Raw genomic sequence first — 23,746 nt, 5'->3', positions numbered from 1 at the left:
GGTACTGTCAAGGTCCTACCTTTCTTGTGCATCTCCATGTACTGGCGTCCATCTTGGGTTTCTGCAAAGCATGGTGGGAACCTTTATGTCTTCAGGCTTTTGCGGCTCCTCCTCAGAAGGGTGTGGCTGAGCACATTTAAACCTGCTGTCTGCAAGTGCCCTCCGCATTCGTGTCCTGTATGTTCCCTTGTCTCAAGCTCTTGTACTGTTCCCGTTGCTCTCCTGGTAACCGACTCGGCTTGGACAAGACTATTCACTGCTTTGACCCTTTACTTGACCTCCCATTGCTGGACCCGGCCCGTGACCTGATTATTCTTTGCCTACCATCTAGTACTGTCTGCTCCATTGTTATTGCCTGTCTGACTAGCTACACGTGTTCCCATCTAGCTCCCACCAGCTGAACACCATTGGCGGCAGTTGTTACCGTAGCTGGGGTCACTTGGGGGCCGCAACCTGGTCTCAGGCTGTGTCAAGTCCATCACCACCATCAGGGGCCCTGGTGAAGGGTAGCCTGGGGCTTAGACTCCGCGCCCTGAGGGACTCTGGTCTGTGGGTAGTGGCTGTCGTCAGTCGCAGCCTGCCTGCCCGCCCATTCCATCGTTCCTGCCCTGACAGGAAACCCGTTCCATGAAGCTCTCTACACACTGTTGTTGTGCTAATCTGAAGGTCACATGAAGTTTGGAGGTCTTTAGCTATTGACTCTGCAGACAGTTGGCGACTTCTAAGCTCTGTGTGCTTCAGCATGCACTGACCCCGTTCAGTCATTTTACATGTCCTACCACTTCATGGCTGAGTTGCTGTTGTTCCCAGTTGCTTCCACTTTGTTATAATACCACTAAGTTGACCATGGATTGTTTAGTAGCAAGGAAATTTCGCAGATGGACTTATTACACAGATGTCAACATATCACAGTACCACATTTGAATTCCCTGAGCTCCTGAGAGCGACCCATTCTTTCACAAATGTTTGTAGAAGACGTCTGCATGCCTAGGTGCTTGATTTTATACACCTGTGGCCATGGAGGTGATTTGAACACCTGAATCACATGATCTGGAGGGGTGTCCCAATACTTTTGGCAATATACTGTATATAACTACCACACTACAAAGTGGGAGGGCTGAGAATGTAGGAGGAGCTGAGGGATGGGGTTCTATAGGAGGGACTGTCCCTTTAAATGAACTGTGACAGAAGGACAGAGGGCTGGTTCCAGTTGAAGGACAATCCCCCCCACATTCAGGACAAGTAGATCCCAATACATGACTGAGTGTTCTACCAACAACCAAGATGTAGAAGTGTTCTCCACAGCCTGGGATGCCTGTTCCTCCATTAATGAGTCTTGTGTAATACAGGAAACGTCATTCCTCCCCCGGCTGGCACCCGCCGCCACTCCTCTCCCCATCCCGGTCCCTGGCACCGAGCGGCACTGTCACCTTAACAACAGCCGGCGCTCTGCGGACCGCGGTCACATGACACGGCGCCGCCATTTTGTCTTCGAAGTGAAGTGTGAGGTAAAGGGAGAAGAGGGGAGAGTAGCCGGAAAGGAGGAAGAAGGGGAGGAAGAGAGAGGAGGGGAGCCGGGGAAAGGACGAGGTGACTCTTCTCCCTGGCTGGGTCACATCACAAGGCTCCTCCCGGGAACACGGAGACCCGGAACAGGCTGAGGGAAGGCGAAGGCGGCAGACGTGACTCCAGTGACAGCCCGTTCCTGAGTGTGTGTAGGCCCGTCGGAGGAAGATGTCCGGACAGTCCATCACCGACCGGATCACGGCGGCCCAGCACAGTGTCACTGGATCGGCTCTGGCCAAGGCTGTGTGTAAGGCGACCACCCATGAAGTGATGGGGCCCAAGAAGAAGCACCTGGACTGTGAGTGTCACCCCTCCCCCCTACACCTCTATAGAGTGTCTTCTGTAGGGACAGACCCAATACACAGCCTGGAGGAGACCCTCAGGGCACAGTGCATACCGCTGTGTGATCACGCTGCCTGCCGCACAGTGCATACCGCTGTGTGATCACACTGCCTGCCGCACAGTGCACACCGCTGTGTGATCACACTGCCTGCCGCACAGTGCATACCGCTGTGTGATCACACTGCCTGCCGCACAGTGCATACCGCTGTGTGATCACACTGCCTGCCGCACACTGCACACCGCTGTGTGATCACACTGCCTGCCGCACAGTGCACACCTCTGTGTGATCACACAGCCTGCCGCACAGTGCACACCTCTGTGTGATCATACTGCTGCTTTACAGTGCATACTGCTGTGTGATCACACTGCCTTCCGTACAGTACACACCGCTGTGTGATCACACTGCCTGCCGTACAGTGCACTGTATGAACATACTGCTGCTTTACAGTGCATACCACCATCTGTACATACTGCTGCCATATAGTGCTCTCTGCTGTGTGATCATACTGCTGCCGTACAGCACATGCCGCTGTGTGACCGCAGGGCCTGCCGTACAGTGCATACTGCCATCTGTACATACTGCTGCCGTACAGTGCACACGGCAGTGTGATCACACTGCCTGCCGTACAGTGCATACTGCCATCTGTACATACTGCTTCTGTACAGCACACACCGCTGCGTGATCACACTGCTGCTGTACAGCGCAGTAACGGGTGTACCAGAGCTCAGCTTTTGTGAGCTAAATTCCAGCTGCTCTCCCCATTAGCCCCCATTTAGCTCTTACTCACACGTCTTTGAATTGTGCCTGTACACCTTTATTATTATTATACAGGATTTATATAACGCCAACAGTTTTCCCAGTGTTTCCCATTATAAAGGGAGACGATACAGTTCAATACAAGAGGGTTAGGAGGGCCCTGCTCCTCGGAGCTTACAATCTAAGAGGGAGGGGCTGGTGGTACAAAAGGTAGTAACTGTGGGGGATGGACTGGTAGAAGGAATAGTAGGTTCCATTATTAGCTGAGGGCAAGATAAGCTTCCCTGAAGAGATAGGTTTTTAGAGATCACCTAAAAATGGGCAGAGTAGGCGATAGTCTGATAGATTGGGGTAGAGAATTTCAGAGGATGGGAGAGGCTCTGGAGAAGTCCTGGAGAGGAGAATGGGAGGAGGAGACAAGAGAGCAGGAGGAGCGGAGAGTACGGTTAGGGTGATATTTAGAGACCAGATCGGTGATGTAATTTGGGGCAGAGTTATAAACGGCTTTATACGTTATTATTAGTGTTTTGAATTTTATCCGTTGGGCAATGGGAAGTCAGTGGAGGGATTGGCAGAGAGGGGTGGCTGTTACAGAACGGTTAGTAAGGTGGATGAGTCTGGCAGCAGCATTCATGATAGACTGAAGAGGGGATAGCCTGCGATGAGGTAGGCCAATGAGGAGGGAGTTACAATAGTCAAGGTGAGATATAACAAGGGAGTGAATAAGTTGCTTAGTGGTTTCCGAGGTTAGGAACAGGCGAATCTTGGAGATGTTGCGGAGGTGAAGTCTACAAGATTTGGACAGTGATTGGATTTGGGGCTGAAAGGACAGATGGGAGTCTAGGATTACACCTAGTACCCTGCCATGAGGGGAGGGAATGATGGTTGTGTTAATGATCGTGATGGAGAAGTCAGGAGAGGGGGCACGTGCTGGAGGGAATACTAAGAGCTCAGTTTTGGAAAGATTGAGTTTGAGGAAGTGGAGTGACATCCATGCTGATATGTCACTTAGTAGGTTAGTAATGTGAGAGGAGACTGAAGGGGTGAGGTGAAGGGTAGAAAGATAGATTTGTGTGTCATCAGCATAGAGATGGTACTTAAAGCCGTGGGAGTTTATCAAGTGACCAAGGGAGGAGGTGTAGATGGAGAAGAGAAGGGGTCCAAGGACAGAACCTTGAGGGACCCCTACAGAAAGAGGGAGTGAAGAGGAGGAGGCGGCAACGTTATAGGTAACGCTGAAGGAGCGCTGCGATAGGTAGGAGGAGAACCAGGAGAGAGCAGAGTCTCGGAGGCCAAGAGTGGAGTTTTTTTGAAGAGGAGGGGATGGTCAATAGTATCAGAAGCCGCAGAGAGGTCAAGTAGTAAGAATATGGAGTAGTGGCCATTGGTTTTAGCAGTTAGGAAATCATTAGTGAGTTTTAGTAGGGCAGTTTCAGTGGAGTGGAGTGAGCGAAAGCCAGACTGTAAGCCCCGGTTCACATATATGCGGCTGTGCGGGCCGCATTTTGCGCGGTTGCACGAGAGCCCGTTCATTTGAATGGACTCCCATGCTCCATGACATGCAGAGAAGAAGTCCCTGCACTTCTTCCGAAAACGCAGCCCGCATGGGAACCTCCGTTCCCAGTACAGTTGCATTTTCCAGTGCGGGCGGCGTGCCATTAGATCTAATGGCACCTGCCTGCGGGTCCACATTTCTCTGTGCGGGTGCATGGATTTTCATGCGGATCTGCAGCGGCACAGATGTGAACCTAGCCTAAAGGGTCAAGAAGGTTGTGGTCGGTGAGGTAGGAGCTCAGGCGATAGTAGATTACGTGTTCTAAGAGTTTAGAGGTAAACGGGAACAGGGAGATGGGTCTTAAGTCATTCAGGTTGGTGGGGTCCAGCGAGGGCTTTGTAAGTATGGGAGTGATCTGTACATGCTATAGAGGGTGAGATTGAAGATGTGAGTGAGAGAGCATAGGATGGAAGAAGAGAGTGACTGTAGTAGTTGAGAGGGGACAGGATCCAGGGGGCAGATGGTAAGATGGGCTTCTCACCAAATGTTAGTAGCAAGGTCCTTTGGTGAGGAAAGTGTCCTTGGTGCACTTGGTGCCCCCTTTGCTCTAAGTCCTATGATCAAAAAGTACATGGGCTTTTTTTTTTTTTTTTTGTATATTTAGGCTTTTTGATCTTAGGCTGCATCCACACTTAAGCATTTTGTAGCGTGAAGCTCCAAGCTCCAAAAAAGCTCAAACTTAAAAGGTGTGTTGTTCTGTATGTTGCCTGATCACAGATCACGTGTAAACAGGCACCATAGAGAACAATTGATCATTTAAGTTTGAGCTTTTCTGGAGCTTTGAGCTTCAAGCTACAAAACGCTCACGTGTGAATGCAGCCTTCTAGAATTCAGTGGGAACACCTGTAAATAGCACTCCAGGCATGTGTTTTCACATCTGAAGAATTCTACTCCACCTATAGAACTTCTCTTCCTGGCCCTTGGTAAATTGATAGCCAAACAGCTTGCATCCAGTTAGATGCAGGAATTTCTGGGTATTCTGACAGGCCATTGTGCTGGCTGTTAGAATACAATATGCCCAGCAGAGGGATTCATTTATCTGTGCTGTAAGGCCCCTTTCAGTAGAAGGGTCCGATCAGGTCTCTCAGTTTTTCAGGCAGACCTGATTGGATGGTCCATTCACCCCTATGGATCGGCAGGTGTAAATGGACTTGTGTCTGTTTACTCCCACCTACATCCATTCCGGTCTGCTAAAGAAAAAATAATGGAAGAGATCTGCCCCCCTCTGGATCAGATCGGAGGGCAGTTGGGTGTACATGAACAGTGGAGTCCATTTATACCCAGCCATCTATAGAGTAGAGCAGGCTCTGTCCATGTCCACTGAACGAACACGGACCTGTCATCCACCCGCTCTGCCCTGCGGACAGATCCTTTTCTGATCAAAACGGAGTCCGCTCCATGTGAAAGGGGCCTTAGAGTGAAAGGAGGAAATTGAAAGAAATCTATACTTGTGTGACCAGCTCTTAGGCCAGGGACACTGTGGGGCTGATTTACTAAAGACAAATAGTCTGTGCACTGCAAGTGCAGTTGCTTTATATCTGAGGGGAAGCTCTGAAATGAGGCGAAGCTCTGCTGATTTCTTTCATCCAATCGTGTGCAAACAAAAATTCTGCTTTTTATTTTCCTTGCATGTTCTCCTCAAATCTAGAGCAACTGCACTTTCTGTGCACTTCCAAGTGCACAGCCTATTTGCTTATAGTCAACCCCAATGTGTGGTCACTGTCAAAGTTTGTAGACATCGAAGCTTTCACAGTACTGCTTTGCTTTGCAATGGTCGTGTGCCGTTGAAGATTGCTGAGTGGGCTTCTCACTTTTTGGGTGCATAACATCAGCATCATATGCAAGATAGTAGGATATAGGCCACTCCAGTTTCTACCAAATGAAAGCCATGAAACCCATACCCACAAGAAGAAAATTCTATGAAAAGTTTGTACACGGAGCGATCGTATGATAATCTGATTAGTATACAGCTTTCGAGAGCCAATCACAACAGTGACAATAACCGAAGGGACGTGTGAAAAATGTTCTTGTAAGATAATAGATTGTCTATCTGATTTTCATTTAATCATTACAGTAGTCTTCCTAAAATACAATACATGACATCACTTCCAAAATTCGATTCAGCCATAAGGGAATTTTCATAAGTTGAGTAACCTCTTCCTGCTCAATATGGAGACAGCATGCAAATAGAAAAAAAAAAAACTGACGATCATTTGTCTGATATTCTCATTGTGTGTTCTAGGCATTAGGGTCAGATACTGTATGTGTAACAGTCAACATATAGATGGAGCAGGTGTGGAAGAGCAATGTTTGGAAGGTTTCGTGACCTCTCCCTTTATATCCTATTTCCCGTTATCCTTTATCACATGAGGCACTGGCTGGGGAATGTAAATTGTGTAAATGAATTGTCTGCTCATAGATATTAAATGATAGTCTCCCTTTATGGATGTCTTTTGTTGGGTTGGAAAATGTCTTTGGACCCTTGCTGGTTGAGGATTGGTTGGGAGAAGAAGTGATAAAAAGGTTTGAAATCCTCCTCTGGTTGGTTGTTTGTTTTTTTTCCCTGATAAGGTGACATTAAGAGGGGGGGGGTTGTCAGCCTGCTCCTGTCGGCTGTTTATTTCCAAGGTCCTGAAAGCTGGTGTGAATACCTGAAGACAGTTGGATCCTGCATACATGTCTAGCTGCTCCCTATTATATTTGCTTGGTTTAAATCTACAGTGAGTATCGAAAAGAATCACCCCCTTTTTAAAATACATTTTGTTTTTTTGCACTCTGAAATGAAGACACAATTTTTGTTTTATCCAGCTATATTTACTCAGTGCAACTTACAACATCCAAGTAAAAGATATAACACCAACATGTCAAAAAAGATAAAATTCAAATACTGAATCACTGAGTTGGAAAAAGGACCCCCCCACACCTCCTAAAATGACTTGTAAACTTAGTCATATGTAGCTAATAACCTTCTCAATTGAACACAAAGCCATTTGACTTTCAACTGTGATCAGCTGTGGTCCATTTGGTTAGCTCAGCATGAAAAGAGTTTTCCTGAAGCATTTCAGTCCCTGAAGCAAACTGGGTGAAAGAGCCAGGAGGAAACTGGTTAGAGAGGCTACCAAGAGGCCTATAGTAACTCTGAAGCAGTTGCAGGAAGTTATGACAAGGAGTGGTAATTGTGTGCACGTGACAACAATATCACAAATTCTCCAAAAGTTTGGGTTGTGTGGGAGAGTTGCAAGAAAAAAAAGCCACTCCTCAAGAAATGCCACATGCAGTCACAACTGAACTTTGCCAAAACGCACCTTCAAGATTCCGAGGCCACTTGAACTTGAGCAGTTCTGCAAAGAAGAGCGGGCAAACATTGCAGAGTCTAGATGTGCAAAATTAGTACAGACAAATCAGGCTAATGGCTCTAATTAAATTAAAAGGTGGTTCAACAAAATACTGACACAAGGGGTGATCCTTTTTCCAACTCGGTGATTCTGTTTTGGATGATTTTTTTTTTTTCTGACATGTTGGTGTTATGTCTTTCACTTGGAATGTTATACGTTGCAGTAAATACAGCTGGATAAAACAAAAACTGTGTCTGTCTTCATTTCAGGCTGCAAAGCAACAAAATTAATTACTTTAAAGGGGGATGATGCTTTTCTATACCCACTGTAGGTGCTGCTAAGTCTTGTTGGGCAGCGGACACCTTGGTTTTTTTGGCTGTATATGATGATCCCAAAGGCAGACTTCCTGATTTTCCTAGGGCAAATATATGCAGCTGTATAAAGATGCTACTGAGCAAGGTGGATAAAAATCGATTAAAAAAAAAAAATCACAATTTTGTTTTTGTATTTAAATTGGATTTTTTTTATTTTTATCAAATTTATTTGAGTAAAATGCTTTTGGAGTAAAAATCTATCTAAAGAGTTTTCTATTTGAGATATATTTAATAATTTAGTTTATTCAGCATGAAATGGATCTTAGTTCTGCAGCATGAGGTTGTATATTCTTCAATATTTACATTTTTGGTAAACTCATTCACTGAATCCAAGCTCTGCAAGCGGAGAGAACATGCACTGCATTGATGCATTCACACAATTTCACAGTAACCATGAGAAAAAACATAAAATAAAAGAATGTGAGTAGTTCTCCAACTACGTATGATTAACCTATTAATGTAAAATCGGTTCTGAGATCGCTGTTTTACAAACCTGACAGCTTATTCTAAAAGGAAACCTTCATTTGGTTTGCAAATATTAAAGATTCTAACTACCAGCAAGAATGAGTCGGATTGCTTACATTTAAAGAGCACCTGTCCTTTTAGATCCATCATGGCAGCACCTGTTAGTGGGCATCCACTCACCTGCTGCCACCACATTCCTCACCTTGTTGTGTCACTGCTGCATCACCAGATGTCCCATTAACGTGAATGGGACTGTCGGTGAGTCCAAAGCAGGTCAGAGGACGAGCCTTTTCACTAGTGATTTAAATCAACTTGATTTAAATCCAATCCACCCTGGTACTGATTCACCACTGGAATGTGCATCTCAGATATTTGTGGTGTGAGCATTACCTTTCAACTATCATTCTGGCTGTTGGGTTTTGTTCAGCCTTTGTTAAGAAAAACATTGGTTCAGGGACAGATTGTCTCTGGACCTGTTGGCAGTTAAATATCTGTTTTAGACCACAAAAAGCAATACTATTGTGCTATTCATTTATCCTAATAAGCTATAAAGTATTCAAGTACCTACAACTAATCCGATGAAGGGTTTAATAGCTCTGTTCCATTGCTAGTGGTGTTCCTGAAATACCCCAACTTGTGGGATACCAAGAGGGCGGCCATTATGATACATTACCAGACTCATTCACTGTTAGCGGAGTGAGGGGGCCCTATACCCTACATCAGGGGTGTCCAACCTTTTGACTTTCCTTGGCCACATTGGAAGAAGAGGAATTGTCTTGGGCCACATAAAATACACTAATAATGACAGCTGCTGAGCATAAATGGTCGAGCAGATCATAAATTAATGATCACTGATATAATGTACCTGTAATAAAGCCTAATTTTTTTATTATAAAAGTAAAATAGGGCAACATAAAACTAGTGCGATATTTGACCGTGTTTTTGCTAAACTAACCATCAATATCTGGTTTGATGGATGTAGTAGCAATTCTCAATGAATTTTCAAAGCTCTGACCAAATATTTTTGTTCAGAGTTTTGCCCCTCATGTGCTTCATCCTTGAAAATCGTTTGTCACAAATATAGGTGCTGCTGAAAACGGATGACATGAATAAAGTGTGATTGTGAACAGTGGGAGATTTATAAAACTTAAAGTCCGGAAAAGAAACACTGTCAAATTTTTATTCAGCCACGTGCTTGCTAAGTGTAAACACATTTTTACAAAAAAACTCAAATAGGTTTCTGGTTTTGTGTTGGGTCTCATTCATAGCTGTATTGGGCCCCAGTTTGGACCCCCCTGTCCTATTTAGTTCTTTATCTGGGTGTTTTTATTCTCCATAACATTTTTCTGAACACGCCTATCTGAGTTATGTGCTAGCTATGTTACCATGAATTTGCTGTTATCATTGCTTCCACCTGAACTAAAGTGTTCTGTCTGTGCTTATCTGCAATGCAATGAACTAGTTTGCACTTCTGTAGACCGAGTTGTATTTTGAGCGAATCTTGCACAGTCCTCTGGGAAAGTATGTTCACTATGGTAATACCTGGGTTCCTAAAAAAAAAAAAAAAAAAAAAAAAAAAAGGTTACTTTTAGAGCTTAAAATAGTATTCATAAAATATTACACATTATGTGATCCTGTTCTTTCTTTGCTACAAATTCTTGTATGGCACATTTAGCATTTTCTAACACTTGTTTACATTATGCTGTTACACTCTGTATGTCTTAAAATCAGAATCAAGTGGAAAGTAAAGCTTAAAAACATTATTATTTTTTGCAGGTCAAAAGGCAGAAATTTTTGCTTGAAGCAAACTTTGGTTTAGCAACATTGTAATTGTAGAACAGCGGATATTTTTGTAAATACTGTATCTTTATCAAATGCACATACATTTTGTATTTGTGCCGTGTTTTAAATGATAATAACAGTTCCAGGATGGAGTTACCTGACTGCACAGACTCCTATGACCATTCTGTTGCTACAGCCAGTCGGAACATGTAAAGAAGACTCTAACAGGTTGCTAGGAGGGAAAGACAATGAGGGGGATTTCCTAAGACTGGAACAGCTGTGGGTAGTAGTCAATTAGCTTTTAGCTCTCATTTTCAAAGTATACCTAAGCAAGCTACAGCTAAAAGCTGATTGGATACTGTGTACAGGTGCTCCACATTTTGTCTGCCCCAGTTTTGGTAAATTCTCCCCAGGCTGTTCATCAGTCAGACATTTCATAGATAGGGAAGAATAGGTCCTGCGCATAACTGAAAGATTACCAGTTTACTGTACCCTCAGCCAATAGCCTAGTGCCAAAAAGTCTTCTTTAGGCCTCATGCACACTGGGTGTTTGGTGTTTTTACAGCTGCTGTTTTTGGCTTCTGGTGTGGTTTTTTTTTTTTTCCCCCCCTACAGCCAGTAAACTCCCCAGCATGTTATCCTATGTGTCCATGCACACATGGGTGTTAATCAGCATTTTTTTGGCAGGGGCGTTTTCTGGCTGGAAAAAAAAAGTGGGTTTCAAGAGGAGTTTTCTAGCAGTAAAAATGCTCTAACGCTTGTAAATACAGTAAAATGCAGCAAACCAGCGTTTTAGAACAAAAAAAGTTTTTCGTTTAAATACTAAAAACACTGACGTGAAAATACACGGCTAGACACTAGTACAAAACCGTGGAAAAACTTTAACATGACTTTATACAGCTAACGCTAACAGCATTTTTGAAACGCCCAGTGTGCATGAGGCCTAAGACACGGGCCACATTTTCTTGTATATTAAAGCAATATGTGTTGCCCTGCCCAGTCTGAACTTATGAATGACAAATGGATGTGCCCTGGGGGGAACATAGCCATACTTCCTGGCTTCTTATCTCTGCACATTGATAGATCATTTTGCATGCTTTACGATATGAAGTACACATAGGACTATCTTAATCAGTGGCGTGGGGTCCCTCCTCCCATCCATACCAAGCCCTTCGGGTCTGGTATGGATTTTGAGGGGAACTCCCGTGCCAAATTTAAAAAAAAATAATGGTGTGGGGGTCCCCCCCAAATCCATACCAGACCGCTATCCGAGCATCCAGCCCCTCCTGAACCATACCAGGCCACATGCCTTTTACATGGGGGGGTGCTTTTGTCAGGGGGGCTCCCCCCTCCCAAAGCACCTTGTCCCCATGTTGATGGGGACGAGGGCCTCTTCCCCACAACCCTTGCCGGTGGTTGTGGGGGTCTGTGGGCAGGGGGCTTATCGGAATCTGAAAGCCCCCTTTAACAAGGGGGCCCCCAGATCCCCCCCCCCCCATGTGAATGAGTGTGGGGTACTCATTCACAAAAAGTGTAGTGTGAAAAAAGACAGGTCACGGTCTTTGACAAGTCCTTTATTAAAAGAAAAAACTAAAAGAATGTCCCCCCAAGTAGATCCAAGGTCAAGCACGATGCCCGCTGTCACTGCTGCTGCCAACCTGAAAAAAGAATGGAAAAAAAAAAAGTCTCCGCTTTCGACGATGGCTTCCAGCCTTTTGCCTGCTCCAGCGGTTTGATAGTTCTTAAATATGTAAGGGTCGGGGCCACCCTGGGACATCAGAGTGACTCCGCCCCATGTGAGCATTGAAAGACCGTTGTTCGGTCATTTCTTGGCCCTCTGTTCTGCCCCTCCAGTGACTGCTGGAATGCCAGGCTGTGGAGTAGAAGGGGTGGCTGGCTGCGGCTCTCAGCACCATGTTGAGAGACTGAGCCAGCTGCCTGTCAAGGCATCAGGATGGATCCCAGTCATATGGCTTTAGCCCACTGTCAGCCGGAAATGGGTCACTGATGTGCGGAACTAAATGCACTGCTGTGATCCATAGAAGTACAGTATGGCCAGCATAACTTTGGTCATACGTCTCCTTTTAAACCCTCTTTATGTTTGTCCTGCTTATTGCTATCATCTAAACTGAAAGAAAATTGCTAAGTTTGGGTTGACATCAGAACACTAATAGAAGGGAAATATTCCAAAGTTCTGGTGACACTGGGATTCCCTCTCTTTGGAGGGTGTTCTCTCCTATTTTGGCTTTGAGACAGGAAGTGAAGGGAAATCTTCCCAATAGAACACAAATGGCAACCCCCCCCCCCCTCAAATAAAAATAACTATGGGGGGGGTTATAAACCTCCTCCTAAGCTATCCAAAATGAAGAAAAAAGTTTTGCCTTTAGTTTAAGGTCAAAAACTACAAATGTGTATGCTTTATTATATTAAATATGCACTGGAAAGAAAAGTATAGTTTCGTTGTTTTTGGCTCCAATTTTTGTTTTTTTAAATGCCTCATTCACAGCAGATTCCTGTGACTGGATTCACAAACAACTGTGGATAGTTGTGGACTCTCTGTGCAAAGCAATGACTGGCGGACAGTAGCAGCATCTGTCTCCGCCGGAGGGGCAGACTGACAACTCATGGAGCCCCTGGGCAATAGGGGATCATGGGGCCCCTGTGTCCTTGCCCAAACTCAAAAAGGCCTATGAAAAAGGTACCAGGGGCATCTCATGGGGCCCCCTACTGACCCCGGGCCCTCGGGCAGTGCCCGAGATTCCAGATGGTCAGTCCGCCCCTGGTCTCCGGTGTTCAGATACAATTGCAAATAGAGCAATTACCTCCGGTTTGGCAAAGTTTTGTGCATGGATGATTATCTGTCACTAATAGGAAAATACAGCTGAAACCGATGTCAGCCTGTCATTGCTTTGTACAGACTAGGCGGCTGCAACTATCCACATCCAGTTGTCATTCCAGCTTCAGGAATTTGCTGGATTCTTGCCACAGCTGGCACTAAAATACTGTGTGAAGAGGCCTAACACAATAAAATAACTCCTTGTTCTAATTTCCAAAACAATTTAAAGGAGTTGTTTTTAATGCATTCTGAACTGTACAGAATAGATTTGTGTGTACTTTCAGTGCAGTTCCTATAATTGTACAGTGTAGCCTTTGCAGAACGTAGGCTTTAGGTTATTATGATGGCATTTATTGGTAAAGCCCCCATTTACATCTGAGTGATTTGAAGTGTATTACCAGAACAGCTTCAACACTTAACATGAGATTTCCATGTTATTCTATTGTGCCTATGCACATTTGAGAGCTATGCTAATGCACAACGCTCAGTAAATATAGAGGGCATGATTGTAACTTTTTGGCGCTACCAGACTACAATGGGAGCACAAGAAAATAGAACTCCATTTTTCACCTAGCAACCATCCCCTCCTCCTAACTAGCTCTCCAGTGGCTATTACAAAAGGGCTGAAGCCTAAAAAAATGCAAGAAAATAATTTTGCAAAAAAAGCCCCAAAATTACATAAACACTCTTGAGTGTGAATCCAGGCTAAGTCCAATTATGTTCAGTTTTCCTATAGACATGATACAATACTGGAAGAACAGAAGGAAAGGGGATACAGAAGTAGACACTACTGTTTAGTTCAGTGGTTTTTAAAACTGCGGCCCTTTGCTTGCCTTTAACTGGCGCCTGGGACACTATTCCCCCAACTGACACCAGTAATGGGGTACTATTCTTTCCACTGACATCAACAGTGGAGTATAATTCTTCCCACTGACATCAATAATGGGGCACTTTTTCTCCCAGTGATGGGGCACTTATAATCCCACTGACACCAAAGCAAAACTGGAATATCAGCAAAGTCATTCCACTGACACCAGTGATGGGACACTATTCCTCCTCTTACCACAGGCACTGTTTATTTTTTACTCTCAATGTTGGGACATTTTCTACTCCCACTGGCCATAGTCCTATCCCCCCTAAAGTCTGAAGGACAGTAAACTGGCCCTTTGTGGAGAAAGTTGAAAGACTCCTGATTTCGTTGATCACACAAAGCTGGTTTTGGTTGTTTTAACAAACAATTAAAAATCATCTTTCTTGAATGCTGTGCTTTCACCCCAGGGTGCAGAACTAGAGAATAGGCCAAATGCTATTTTCCCCAACTTTTATGTTCTACAGCCATTCCTGGAAAACAGAACACCGTGTTGAAGTAGAAAAAGTGCTTGCATTTGAAATTAAAGTGGTTGTAAACCCTTACATATACCCAGTGGAGTGTCTAGCCTCAGGTGATACACCGAGATTAAACATTCTCCTACATAAGCTGTACCTGTTTGTCTGCAGCCATCTCGTCTCTGTTCAAAGTCCAAAATTTATACAGCTTATCTGAGCCTTCAGAAAGCAGGAGGCGGGGAGCTGAAGTTAGACTCTGAAAATCTTATTGCGGAAAGCTGATTGGGGGAAGAGACTCACTCCCTTTTACACAGAAACAGATCTGAGGTTGTGAATCACAGGCTGTGTGCTGGAGCTCCCTCCGCTGTCACTTTTATTTCTATTGATGTCAGGAAAACTTGTCAGAGGTACAATTTTTTTTATTTTTTTTTTCCGCTCGCTCTAGTTGAAACAGATTGTTGAATTTTCCACTTTAACGTATAAATGAATAAGCATTCTGAAAATTACATCTTTCAAAAGAAATTACAAAGGTGTAATGCCAGTTTTAGACCTGTAGCTGTATACCTACTGTATGATTTACACTTGTTTGAAAGGAAAGTTCTTAACTCTGCGCATTCATTACTATTGATTGCTCTTACTCCAGCCATAGGAATTAATAAAATAAGAAGTGCACAGGTGCAGTAGGAGCTGGACGCATCTGGGACTTCTTTTTCTAAAGGCTATGCAGTTGCAAGCAGGGCTGAAAGCATTTTGGCAGGTAATGTTGTCCTTTAAAGGAAACCTGTACTGACAGAAATGTGCTGGTATTGCCCGACCTTCTTTTATAAATGCTAGTTTTATTTATTTATATATATATATATGTGTGTGTATATGTGTGTGTATATATATATATATATATATATATATATATATATATATATATGTGTGTATATATATACAGTTGCAAGAAAAAGTATGTGAACCCCTTGGGATTACGTGGAGTTTTGCATGAATTGGGCATAAAATGTGCTCTGAACGTCATCTAAGTCACAACAGTAGAAGAACACAGTCTGCTGAACATAATACTACACAAACATTAGATGTTGCCATGTTTAATTGCACATAACATGTAAACTTTCACAGTGCAGGGAGGAAAAAGTATGTGAGGCCCTAGCTTAATGACTTCTCCCAGAGCTAATTGGAGCCAGGAGTGAGCCAACCTTGACTCCAATCAGTGTGATGATATTGGATGTGTTGCTGACAGCTGTCCTGCCCTTAAAAAATACACACCTGTTTTGGGTTTACTGGTTTCAAGAAGCACTATCTGATGTGAACCATGCCTCGCAGAAAAGAGCTCTCAGAAGACCTACGATCAAGAATTGTTGACTTGCATGAAGCTGGAAAGGGTTACAAAAGTATCTCCAAAAGCCTTGATGTTCATGTGTCCACGGTAAGACAGACTGTCTACAAATGGAGAAAGTTTAGCACTGTTGCTACTCTCCCTAGGCATGGTCGTCCTGTAAAAATGACTGCAAGAGCACAGCGCAGAATGCTGCATGAGCTAAAGAAGAATCCCAGAGTGTCAGCTAAAGACCTACAGAAATCTCTGGCACATGCTAAAATTTTTGTTGACACATCTACAATACGGAAAACATTAAACAAGAATGGAGTACATGGGAGGACACCACGGAGGAAGCCATTCCTGTCCAAAAAGAATATTGCAGCACGTTTGACGTTTGCAAAAGAGCACCTGGATGTTCCACAGCACTACTGGCAAAATATACTGTGGACAGATGAAACCAAGATTGAGTTGTTTGGGAAGAACACACAACACTATGTGTGGAGAAAAAAAGGCACAGCACACCAACATCAAAACCTCATCCCCACTGTGAAACATGGCGGAGGGAGCATCATGGTTTGGGGCTGCATTGCTGCCTCAGGGCCTGGACGGATTGTTGTCATTGATGGGAAAATGAATTCCAGAGTTTATCAAGACATTTTGCAGGAAAACGTACGACCATCTGTCCGCCAACTGAAGCGCCACAGAGGATGGGTGATGCAACAGGACAATGACCCAAAGCATACACGTAATTCAACAAAACAATGGCTGCAACAGCACAGAATACACCTTCTGGAGTGGCCCAGTCAGAGTCCTGACCTCAACCCGATTGAAATGCTGTGGCATGACCTTAAGAGAGCGATTCACACCAGACATCCCAAGAATATTGCTACACTGAAACAGTTTTGTGAAGAGGAGTGGTCCAAAATGACTCCAGATCGTTGTGCAGGTCTGATCTGCAACTACAGGAAACGTTTGGTTGAGGTTATTGCTGCTAAAGGAGGGTCAACCAGTCATTAAGTCCAAAGGTTCACATACTTTTTCCTCCCTGCAATGTGAATGTTTACATGTTATGTGCAATTAAACCATGGCAACATCTAATGTTTGTGTAGTATTATGTTCAGCAGACTGTGTTCTTCTATTGTTGTGACTTAGATGACGTTCAGAGCACATTTTATGCCCAATTCATGCAAAACTCCACGTAATCCCAAGGGGTTCACATACTTTTTCTTGCAACTGTATATGTATGTGTCTTTAGCTTCAGTGTTTTCTAAGTCGCTGATCTGGGACGTACATGCAGATCACGAAGGTCAGAACAGTTCATGAATAGTTCTTACAAGCCAGTGACCTAGAAACAATTCAAGCTTTTGGATCAGTGTGGCAGCTAGGGCACTAGCACTTTCAGAGCGGAGGTAATGGGTGGTAAAGTAGGAAGAGAAGTCCATGGCAACATAAGTCATACAACTAAATTGTGTATAAAGAAAGAGAAGCATAGATAAAAAGAATATGAAGAAATGAAACGGAAACTAAATTTGAGGTAAATAGTGAAGGAGGAAGATGGTGGGGATATGACCCAACTACTGGACAATCCCACACATCTCCTGAACAGGACGCCAAGGGAGTATCTCCATTGATGGGGCTGCGGCTCTAAAAGGCGCCAGGGACACCAACTTTTATTAAACTGGGAAATTGTTTTATGAAGTTGAGCTGCATGATATTCCATATTGTTAACATCGTGAATGCATTTATATAGGTTTATTTGAGAAGGTGACAAGTGTCGTTTCCACTGCAACGCTACTAAGCATTCAGCAGCAGTTAGCATATGATTAATCAATTTGACGGCTGTATTTGATAAGGGTGAGCACCAATAAGAAAATAACTGGATCTAAATGAACTGAGGAGCCAATAAAGGAAATTCCAACAGGGCTCCAGTAGTTTCTCAAAAGAGATGTATTCTGGGACATTCCCTACAACTGCGATAAAGCATCCCTATAGACTCATTGCATTTCCGACAAACAAGATTGTATGGGATTGATAGTGTTTCTTTAATGTTTCAGGAGTGAGATACCAATAAAACACAGTTGTTTTTTTTTTTTGTTATTTTTGTAATGATTCTCGTTTATAAAGCGTGCAAAAAGACATTGTGTTAGCGTTCTCCCATTCATCCTATTCCAGAGTCCGTCCCAAAATGTTATCCTACTTTAGCATATACACTATATTGCCAAAAGTATAGGGACGCCTGCCTTTACACGCACATGAACTTTAATGGCATCCCAATCTTAGTCCGTAGGGTTCAATATTGAGTCGGTCCACACTTTCCAGCTATAACAGCTTGATATAACTGCTGTCCACAAGGTTTAGGAGTGTGTCTATGGGAATGTTCAACCATTCTTCCAGAAGCGCATTTGTGAGGTCAGAAACTGATGTCGGCAAGAAGGCCTGGCTTGCAGTCTCTACTCTAATTCATCCCAAAGGTGTTCTATTGAGTTGATGTCAGGACTCTGTGCAGGCCAGTCAAGTTCATCCACCCCAAACTCACTCACCCATGTCTTTATGGACCTTGCTTTGTGCACTGGTGTGCAGTCATGTTGGAACAGGAAGGGGCCATCCCCAAACTGTTCCCACAAAGTTGTGAGCATGAAATTGTCCAACATGTCTTAGCATGTTGATACCTTAAGAGTTCCCTTCACTGGAACTAAGGGGCCAAACCCAACCCCTGAAAAACAACCCCACACCATAATCCCCCTTCCACCAAACTTTTCACAAGGCACAATGCAGTCAGGCAAGTACCGTTCTTCTGGCAACTGCCAAACCCAGACACGTCCATAGGATTTCCAGACAGAGAAGCATGATTGGTCATTCCAGAGAACACGTCTCCACTACTCTAGAGTCCAGTGGCAGGGTGCTTCATACCACTGCATCCGATGCATTGCATTTAGTGATATAAGGCTTGGATGCAGCTACTCGGCCATGGAAACCCATTCCATGAAGCTCTTTACGCACTGTTGTGCTAATCTGAAGGCCACACAAAGTTTGGAGGTTTTTAGCTATTGACTTCTGCACACTGTGCACTTCAGCATGCATTGACCCCGCTCTGTCATTTTAACTTGGCCTACGGCTTAGCAACTGGAAACAACTTGGTCACAAACACTAACAGTTGACTGTGGAATATTTAGTAGCAAGGAAACTTTAAGGTTGGACTTATTGCACAGGTGGCAACCTATCACGATACCAAGTTTGAATTCACTGAGCTCCTGAGAGCGACCCATTCTTTCACAAATGTTTGTAGAAGTCTGCATGCCTAGGTGCTTGATTTTATACACCTGTGCCCATGGAGGTGATTGGAACACCTGAATCCAATGATTTGGTATCCCAACACTTTTGGCAGTATAGTGTAGCTGTGTTTGGAAATTGGTCATTACCACTGATGCCACCCCAATCTATGATGTAGGCTTCTTTTCACACCACTGTGTGTAACCCAGAGTGACTTGCAGATTTTATACCCAAGACCTCCACCAGCATTATGTTTTATTTCTACCACATTAAATGAGGCTGTTAAGGGGGCAACACAGTAACAAGACCAAAAAAAATAAATAAAATTCCAAGCTCACTTGCCAGACTGCAACAAACCAACCCTGTCTAACAGTTCACGTTAAAACCAGGGGGTTTAGTTTGCACATATTTGCAAATATATATGTAAGCTGCAGCGACCACGTCATGGCACCCCAGACTACTGCAGTCCTAACGCTATAATTTTGAGGGTTGAAGCACATATATAATAATAGATTAAGGCCAGGAATGCCTGGAAGGTCCCCCCGAAGGTATAGGGACGCACTAGACACCTTACCAATTCCCCAACAGAACAAACAAATGGCAACTGTCCCAAACTATAACTGGCCTTTGCAGCATAACACTTCATGCCCGAAAAAGGTTGTTTGGCGTTTTGGAGCTTGACGTACCTGAACGTCCTTGGATGGGAAGGGTGATATGTCGGTCATTGTTGCAGCTGCAATTAGGACCAGCGATTCTGCACAAAATAAAAGTAATCGGAGCAGCTGTTCAGAGGAATGGTTTCCCAAGACAAGCATAGACATTACCAAATTCTCATTCTGCAAGGGTGCTCTCATGTGGACCCTTTTGTTCGGGGTCTCCAGTGACTCAAGTATTCGATGCAGATGAGACCTCCTGACTTTAACCTGACTTTTCTGATGTGGGTACTTGTTCCAGATTAGCAACTTATTGACTGCAGTGTATATGTATAGCAGCCAGAAATCTTGAACAAAGTCAGCAATCACAGACTAAAAATTTCTTCAAAATTTCTTACATAGTAAGCCTTCCCTAGTTGGAAACAATGTAAAGTGCATAGCTAAATGTATTTTAGTCTATTTCTGAGCATTCAAAGAGGCCAAAAGCCTCTATTATGCAAAAAACAAAAACAAAAAAAACTTTGAATCAGATTCTCAAACTACCAGCTCCTATATAAAGCCGAACACCAGGCAGTTATAAAAGACCCAAACTATTGCCGCTTTGTATTTTAAAAATACATTCTTAAAATTATACTAAAAACACAAATACCTATGCTCCAGCAGTCTGGTGTTAGCAAGGCCCTATGCTGGTGTCTTCCCTCGGGCTTTTTCTGCATGCTGGTCTTTGGCCGTTTTTATTGCCTGGTGCTGCATAGTGTCATTCCCACACATGCGCAGGAGTGCAGTCATCCCAACACAGGGAGCGTACCTGAATATAAACTGAGCTGTGCTTGCATACTGTAATTGTCCTATTAAAAAGGATAGTTGCTTGACTCTTATGCAGAGACACTGGCTTCAATAACTTCTGAGTCACTGACCTGCAACAACTATGCAGATCAGAGAAGGAAGTGAAAAATCAGTTCTAATCTAAACACTTGCTCTGGGCAGAGACTCGGGGGTGTATTTATATTAATATTACAAAATCCGTTCACCCAGTTAAAGTGCATGTACATTCGATCTATGTGAATGGGTCAAAAAAAAAGTTAAAGGGGTTTTTTTTTTTTTTGTTTGTTTTAGTTTTGGATAGAGTGGAGGGGGATTAGAACACCTTCATTGGGTATAGAAGAGAATCGCCCCAAATAGTCAGGTTTCATTACTTTTGTAGCAATGAAATGAAGACAAGGTTTTTGTTTTATCCAGCTGTATTTATTCAGTGTAACTTATAACATCCAAGTGAAAGACATTACACCGACATAAAAAATGTAAAAACATTCAAACGGAATCCCTGAACCGTATAGTCTTCTTTGCAGAACTGCTCAAGTTCAGTTAAATTTGATGGTGACCGTTTGTGGACTGCTGTCTTCAAGTCATTCCACAGATTTTTAGTGGTGATTAAAGCAGTGGTAAATCACACCAAAGAAAAAAACACGGGCCCCCAAGTAGTTTTATCCATAATGTGCTAGTATGCACTGCATAATAGCACATTATGACAGACTTACCTGAAACCGAAGCCCTCCAGTGGCTTGCTGTCACAGGTCACGACGCTTCCATCTTCACCCGGTCTTCATTCCGGGTTTGCGAGATTCAGCCATATGAATGAATGAGCTCCTGCGCATGCACTCAGGGGTCACGGCTGCAGCACAGAGCTCTGAAGGAACGGCATGGGTATGCTGTTCCTTTAGAGCATATGTGCCGGTGACGTCACCAGATGCTGCAAACGTAAATATCTCCTAAACTGCACGTTTAGGAGACATTTACTATACCTAGAAGTAGGCCTTATTATAGGCTTACCTATAGGCAAGATCCAAAGAAGTGGATTTATTACCATTCTGTCTTTGCTGTGATTAAGGCCATGCAAGGGCATACACCTTTTTCTCCTTTCACCACTGTGTGATCATTTTTTGCTGTGAGCTTTGGGTCATTGTCATGTTGGAAGGTAAACCTTCTTCCCATTGACAACTTTCTGGTAGAGGGCAGCAGATTTTCCTCAAGAATTCGACGATATTTTGCCCCATCCATATATCCACCTATCCTAACAAGTGCTGCAGTCCCTACTGCAGAGAAACCCCCCCCCCCCCATACCACCTGCATGCTTTACTGTAGGAATGATGTTATTTGGATGGTGAGCTGTATTGGATTTATGGCAGATATATTGTTTAGTGTTGAGGCCAAATCAATTTGTCATTTTAGTCTCATCTGACCATAACACCTTTTTCCATGTGGCCTCAGAATCTTCACGGTGAATCTTCACGGTGCGTTTTGGACAAAGCTCAATCATGACCGCATGTTGTCTTTTTTGAGGAGTGACTGTGTTATAATGATAGACTTAATTATAGACTTCATTGTGGGTCTAGGCATTTATAAAACTTTTTTTTTTTTTTGTACCCATCTCCTGACTTGTACCTGTCCACAATCTTATCCCTGTCCACAATCTTATCCCAGTGATTTTTTAACAGTACCTTGCCACCCATAGTTGATAGTGCAACTGAAGCAAACAATCAGGGACTGAAATGCTCTGGAAAGCTCTTAATGCTCAGCTAATCAAAATGACCACAGCTGATCACAGTTGCAAGTCAAATGGCTTTGTGTGCCATTGTGAAGGTGATTAGCTACACCTTATTGAGTTTACAAGTCATTTTTAGGAGGGGGATGATCCATTTTTCCAATTCCGTGATTCTGTTTTTGAATTTTTTAAAAATATTTTTCTGACATGTTGGTGTTCTAAGTTGCACTGAGTAAATACAGCTGGATAAAACAAAAACTGCGTCTCGCTTCATTTCTGGCTGCAAAGCAACAAAATGTGAGTATTTTAAAGGGAGGTGATTATTTTCTATGCCCACTGTATCTGTTTTTAGTGCTGCCTTTATCCCCGTTAGGGAGATTCACCCTCTCTATTTGTTCTGTTTACCATTATCATTGAAAGTGAAATCCCAAATTTTGGGTTGTCCCCAGAAAAGTAATAGAGGGGAAATCTTCCAATGGAGACACTGGTGTCCTCTGGGTCCCCAAGAAATTCCCTTAATTTGCAGGGATTTCCTCTCACTTCCTATTTGGCTATGGGAAAGGGAGTGAAGGTAAATTTCCCCAATGGGGCACAGATGGCGAAAAATAAAAATGTGGCAGGGGTTATAACCCTCTCTTGCTCTATCCAAAATGAAGAAAAAAAAGTTTTGCCTATAGTTCTACTTTAAACCAGAAAATACAGTGTTTGACCACTAAATGGTGCTAAGTATCATAGGAAATTCCTGTATTGGAACAAATTCAGTAACCACTTGCCCGCTTCCCTATAGTACAACTACTGCTACAGGGCAGCAGGGCTGCGCAAAACCATGTGTATATGTATGTAATGTGCATTTCTGGGTAGGGGGTGCGCGCGCCACCCTACCCACGCCGCCATTGGTTGCTACGGATGTCAAACTCGGGGTCCTGGCTGGAGATTCTCCGATGGTTATCGCTGAGTAATACTGACAGCAAGAACATGCTTCTGTGTATTTCTCTGCACAGCAGCATGTTTCCCTAGTAAAAAACACACAGCAAACAATGTAAAACCGCACACAGTTAACTGCTCGCCCCAGATGTTCACCCCTTCCTGCTCAGTGTCATTAGTACAGTGTCAGTGCTTTTTATTAGCAGTGATCACTGTATTAGTGTCATTAGGATGTCAGTGGCAGTCAGTTCCCACCGTGTCAGAATGCCCACCACAGTCCCTGGCATTACCAGTATAAAACAAAAATAAAAATTCCAGTATATATACCGCCATTTGTATATGCTATAACTTTCACGTAAACCAATTCATTTACATGTATCGGGAAATTCATGAAGAAATTTGATTTTTAATTTTTTTACTGGATATGTTTTATAGCAAAAAGTCAAAAAAATTGTTTTGTTTTTCAAAATTGTCGGTCCTTTTTTTTTTATTTATTTTTTTTATAGCTCAAAAAATAAAAACCGCACAGATCAAATACCGAAAGAAAACTGTATTTGTGGGGAAAAATAGAACATAAATTTCATTTATGTTTAGTGTTGCATGACTGCACAATTGTCAGTTAAAGTAACACAGCGCCGTATCGCAAAAGATGGCCTCGTCAGAAAGGGGGGGGGGGGGGTTAAATCCTCTGGAGGGCA

General features: G+C 43.4%; 1 protein-coding gene across 3 annotated transcripts in view; it reads left to right on the top strand.

The window, feature by feature from the left end:
* The first annotated feature begins 1,219 nt into the window (after positions 1 to 1,219).
* LOC149461452 (phosphatidylinositol-binding clathrin assembly protein-like) overlaps positions 1,220 to 23,746 on the top strand; it is an 88,897-nt gene continuing 66,370 nt past the window's right edge. For 2 of the 3 annotated variants that reach the window (XM_089678293.1, XM_089678294.1), the window contains exon 1: positions 1,220 to 1,864. In XM_089678293.1, the coding sequence (XP_089534419.1) occupies positions 1,735 to 1,864 (130 nt within the window). In that variant the 5' untranslated portion in view covers positions 1,220 to 1,734. The remainder of the gene's footprint in view (positions 1,865 to 23,746) is intronic. The other variant, XM_089678292.1, reaches the window with a different exon arrangement.

Source organism: Staurois parvus, unplaced genomic scaffold (assembly GCF_062004578.1).
Source record: "Staurois parvus isolate SC_StPar_1 unplaced genomic scaffold, SC_StPar_1.0 ptg000202l, whole genome shotgun sequence".
Taxonomy (NCBI): Eukaryota; Metazoa; Chordata; class Amphibia; order Anura; family Ranidae; genus Staurois; species Staurois parvus.
The sequence above is the reverse complement of the archived record's forward strand: the minus strand, read 5'-3'. Positions and strand labels throughout refer to the sequence as shown.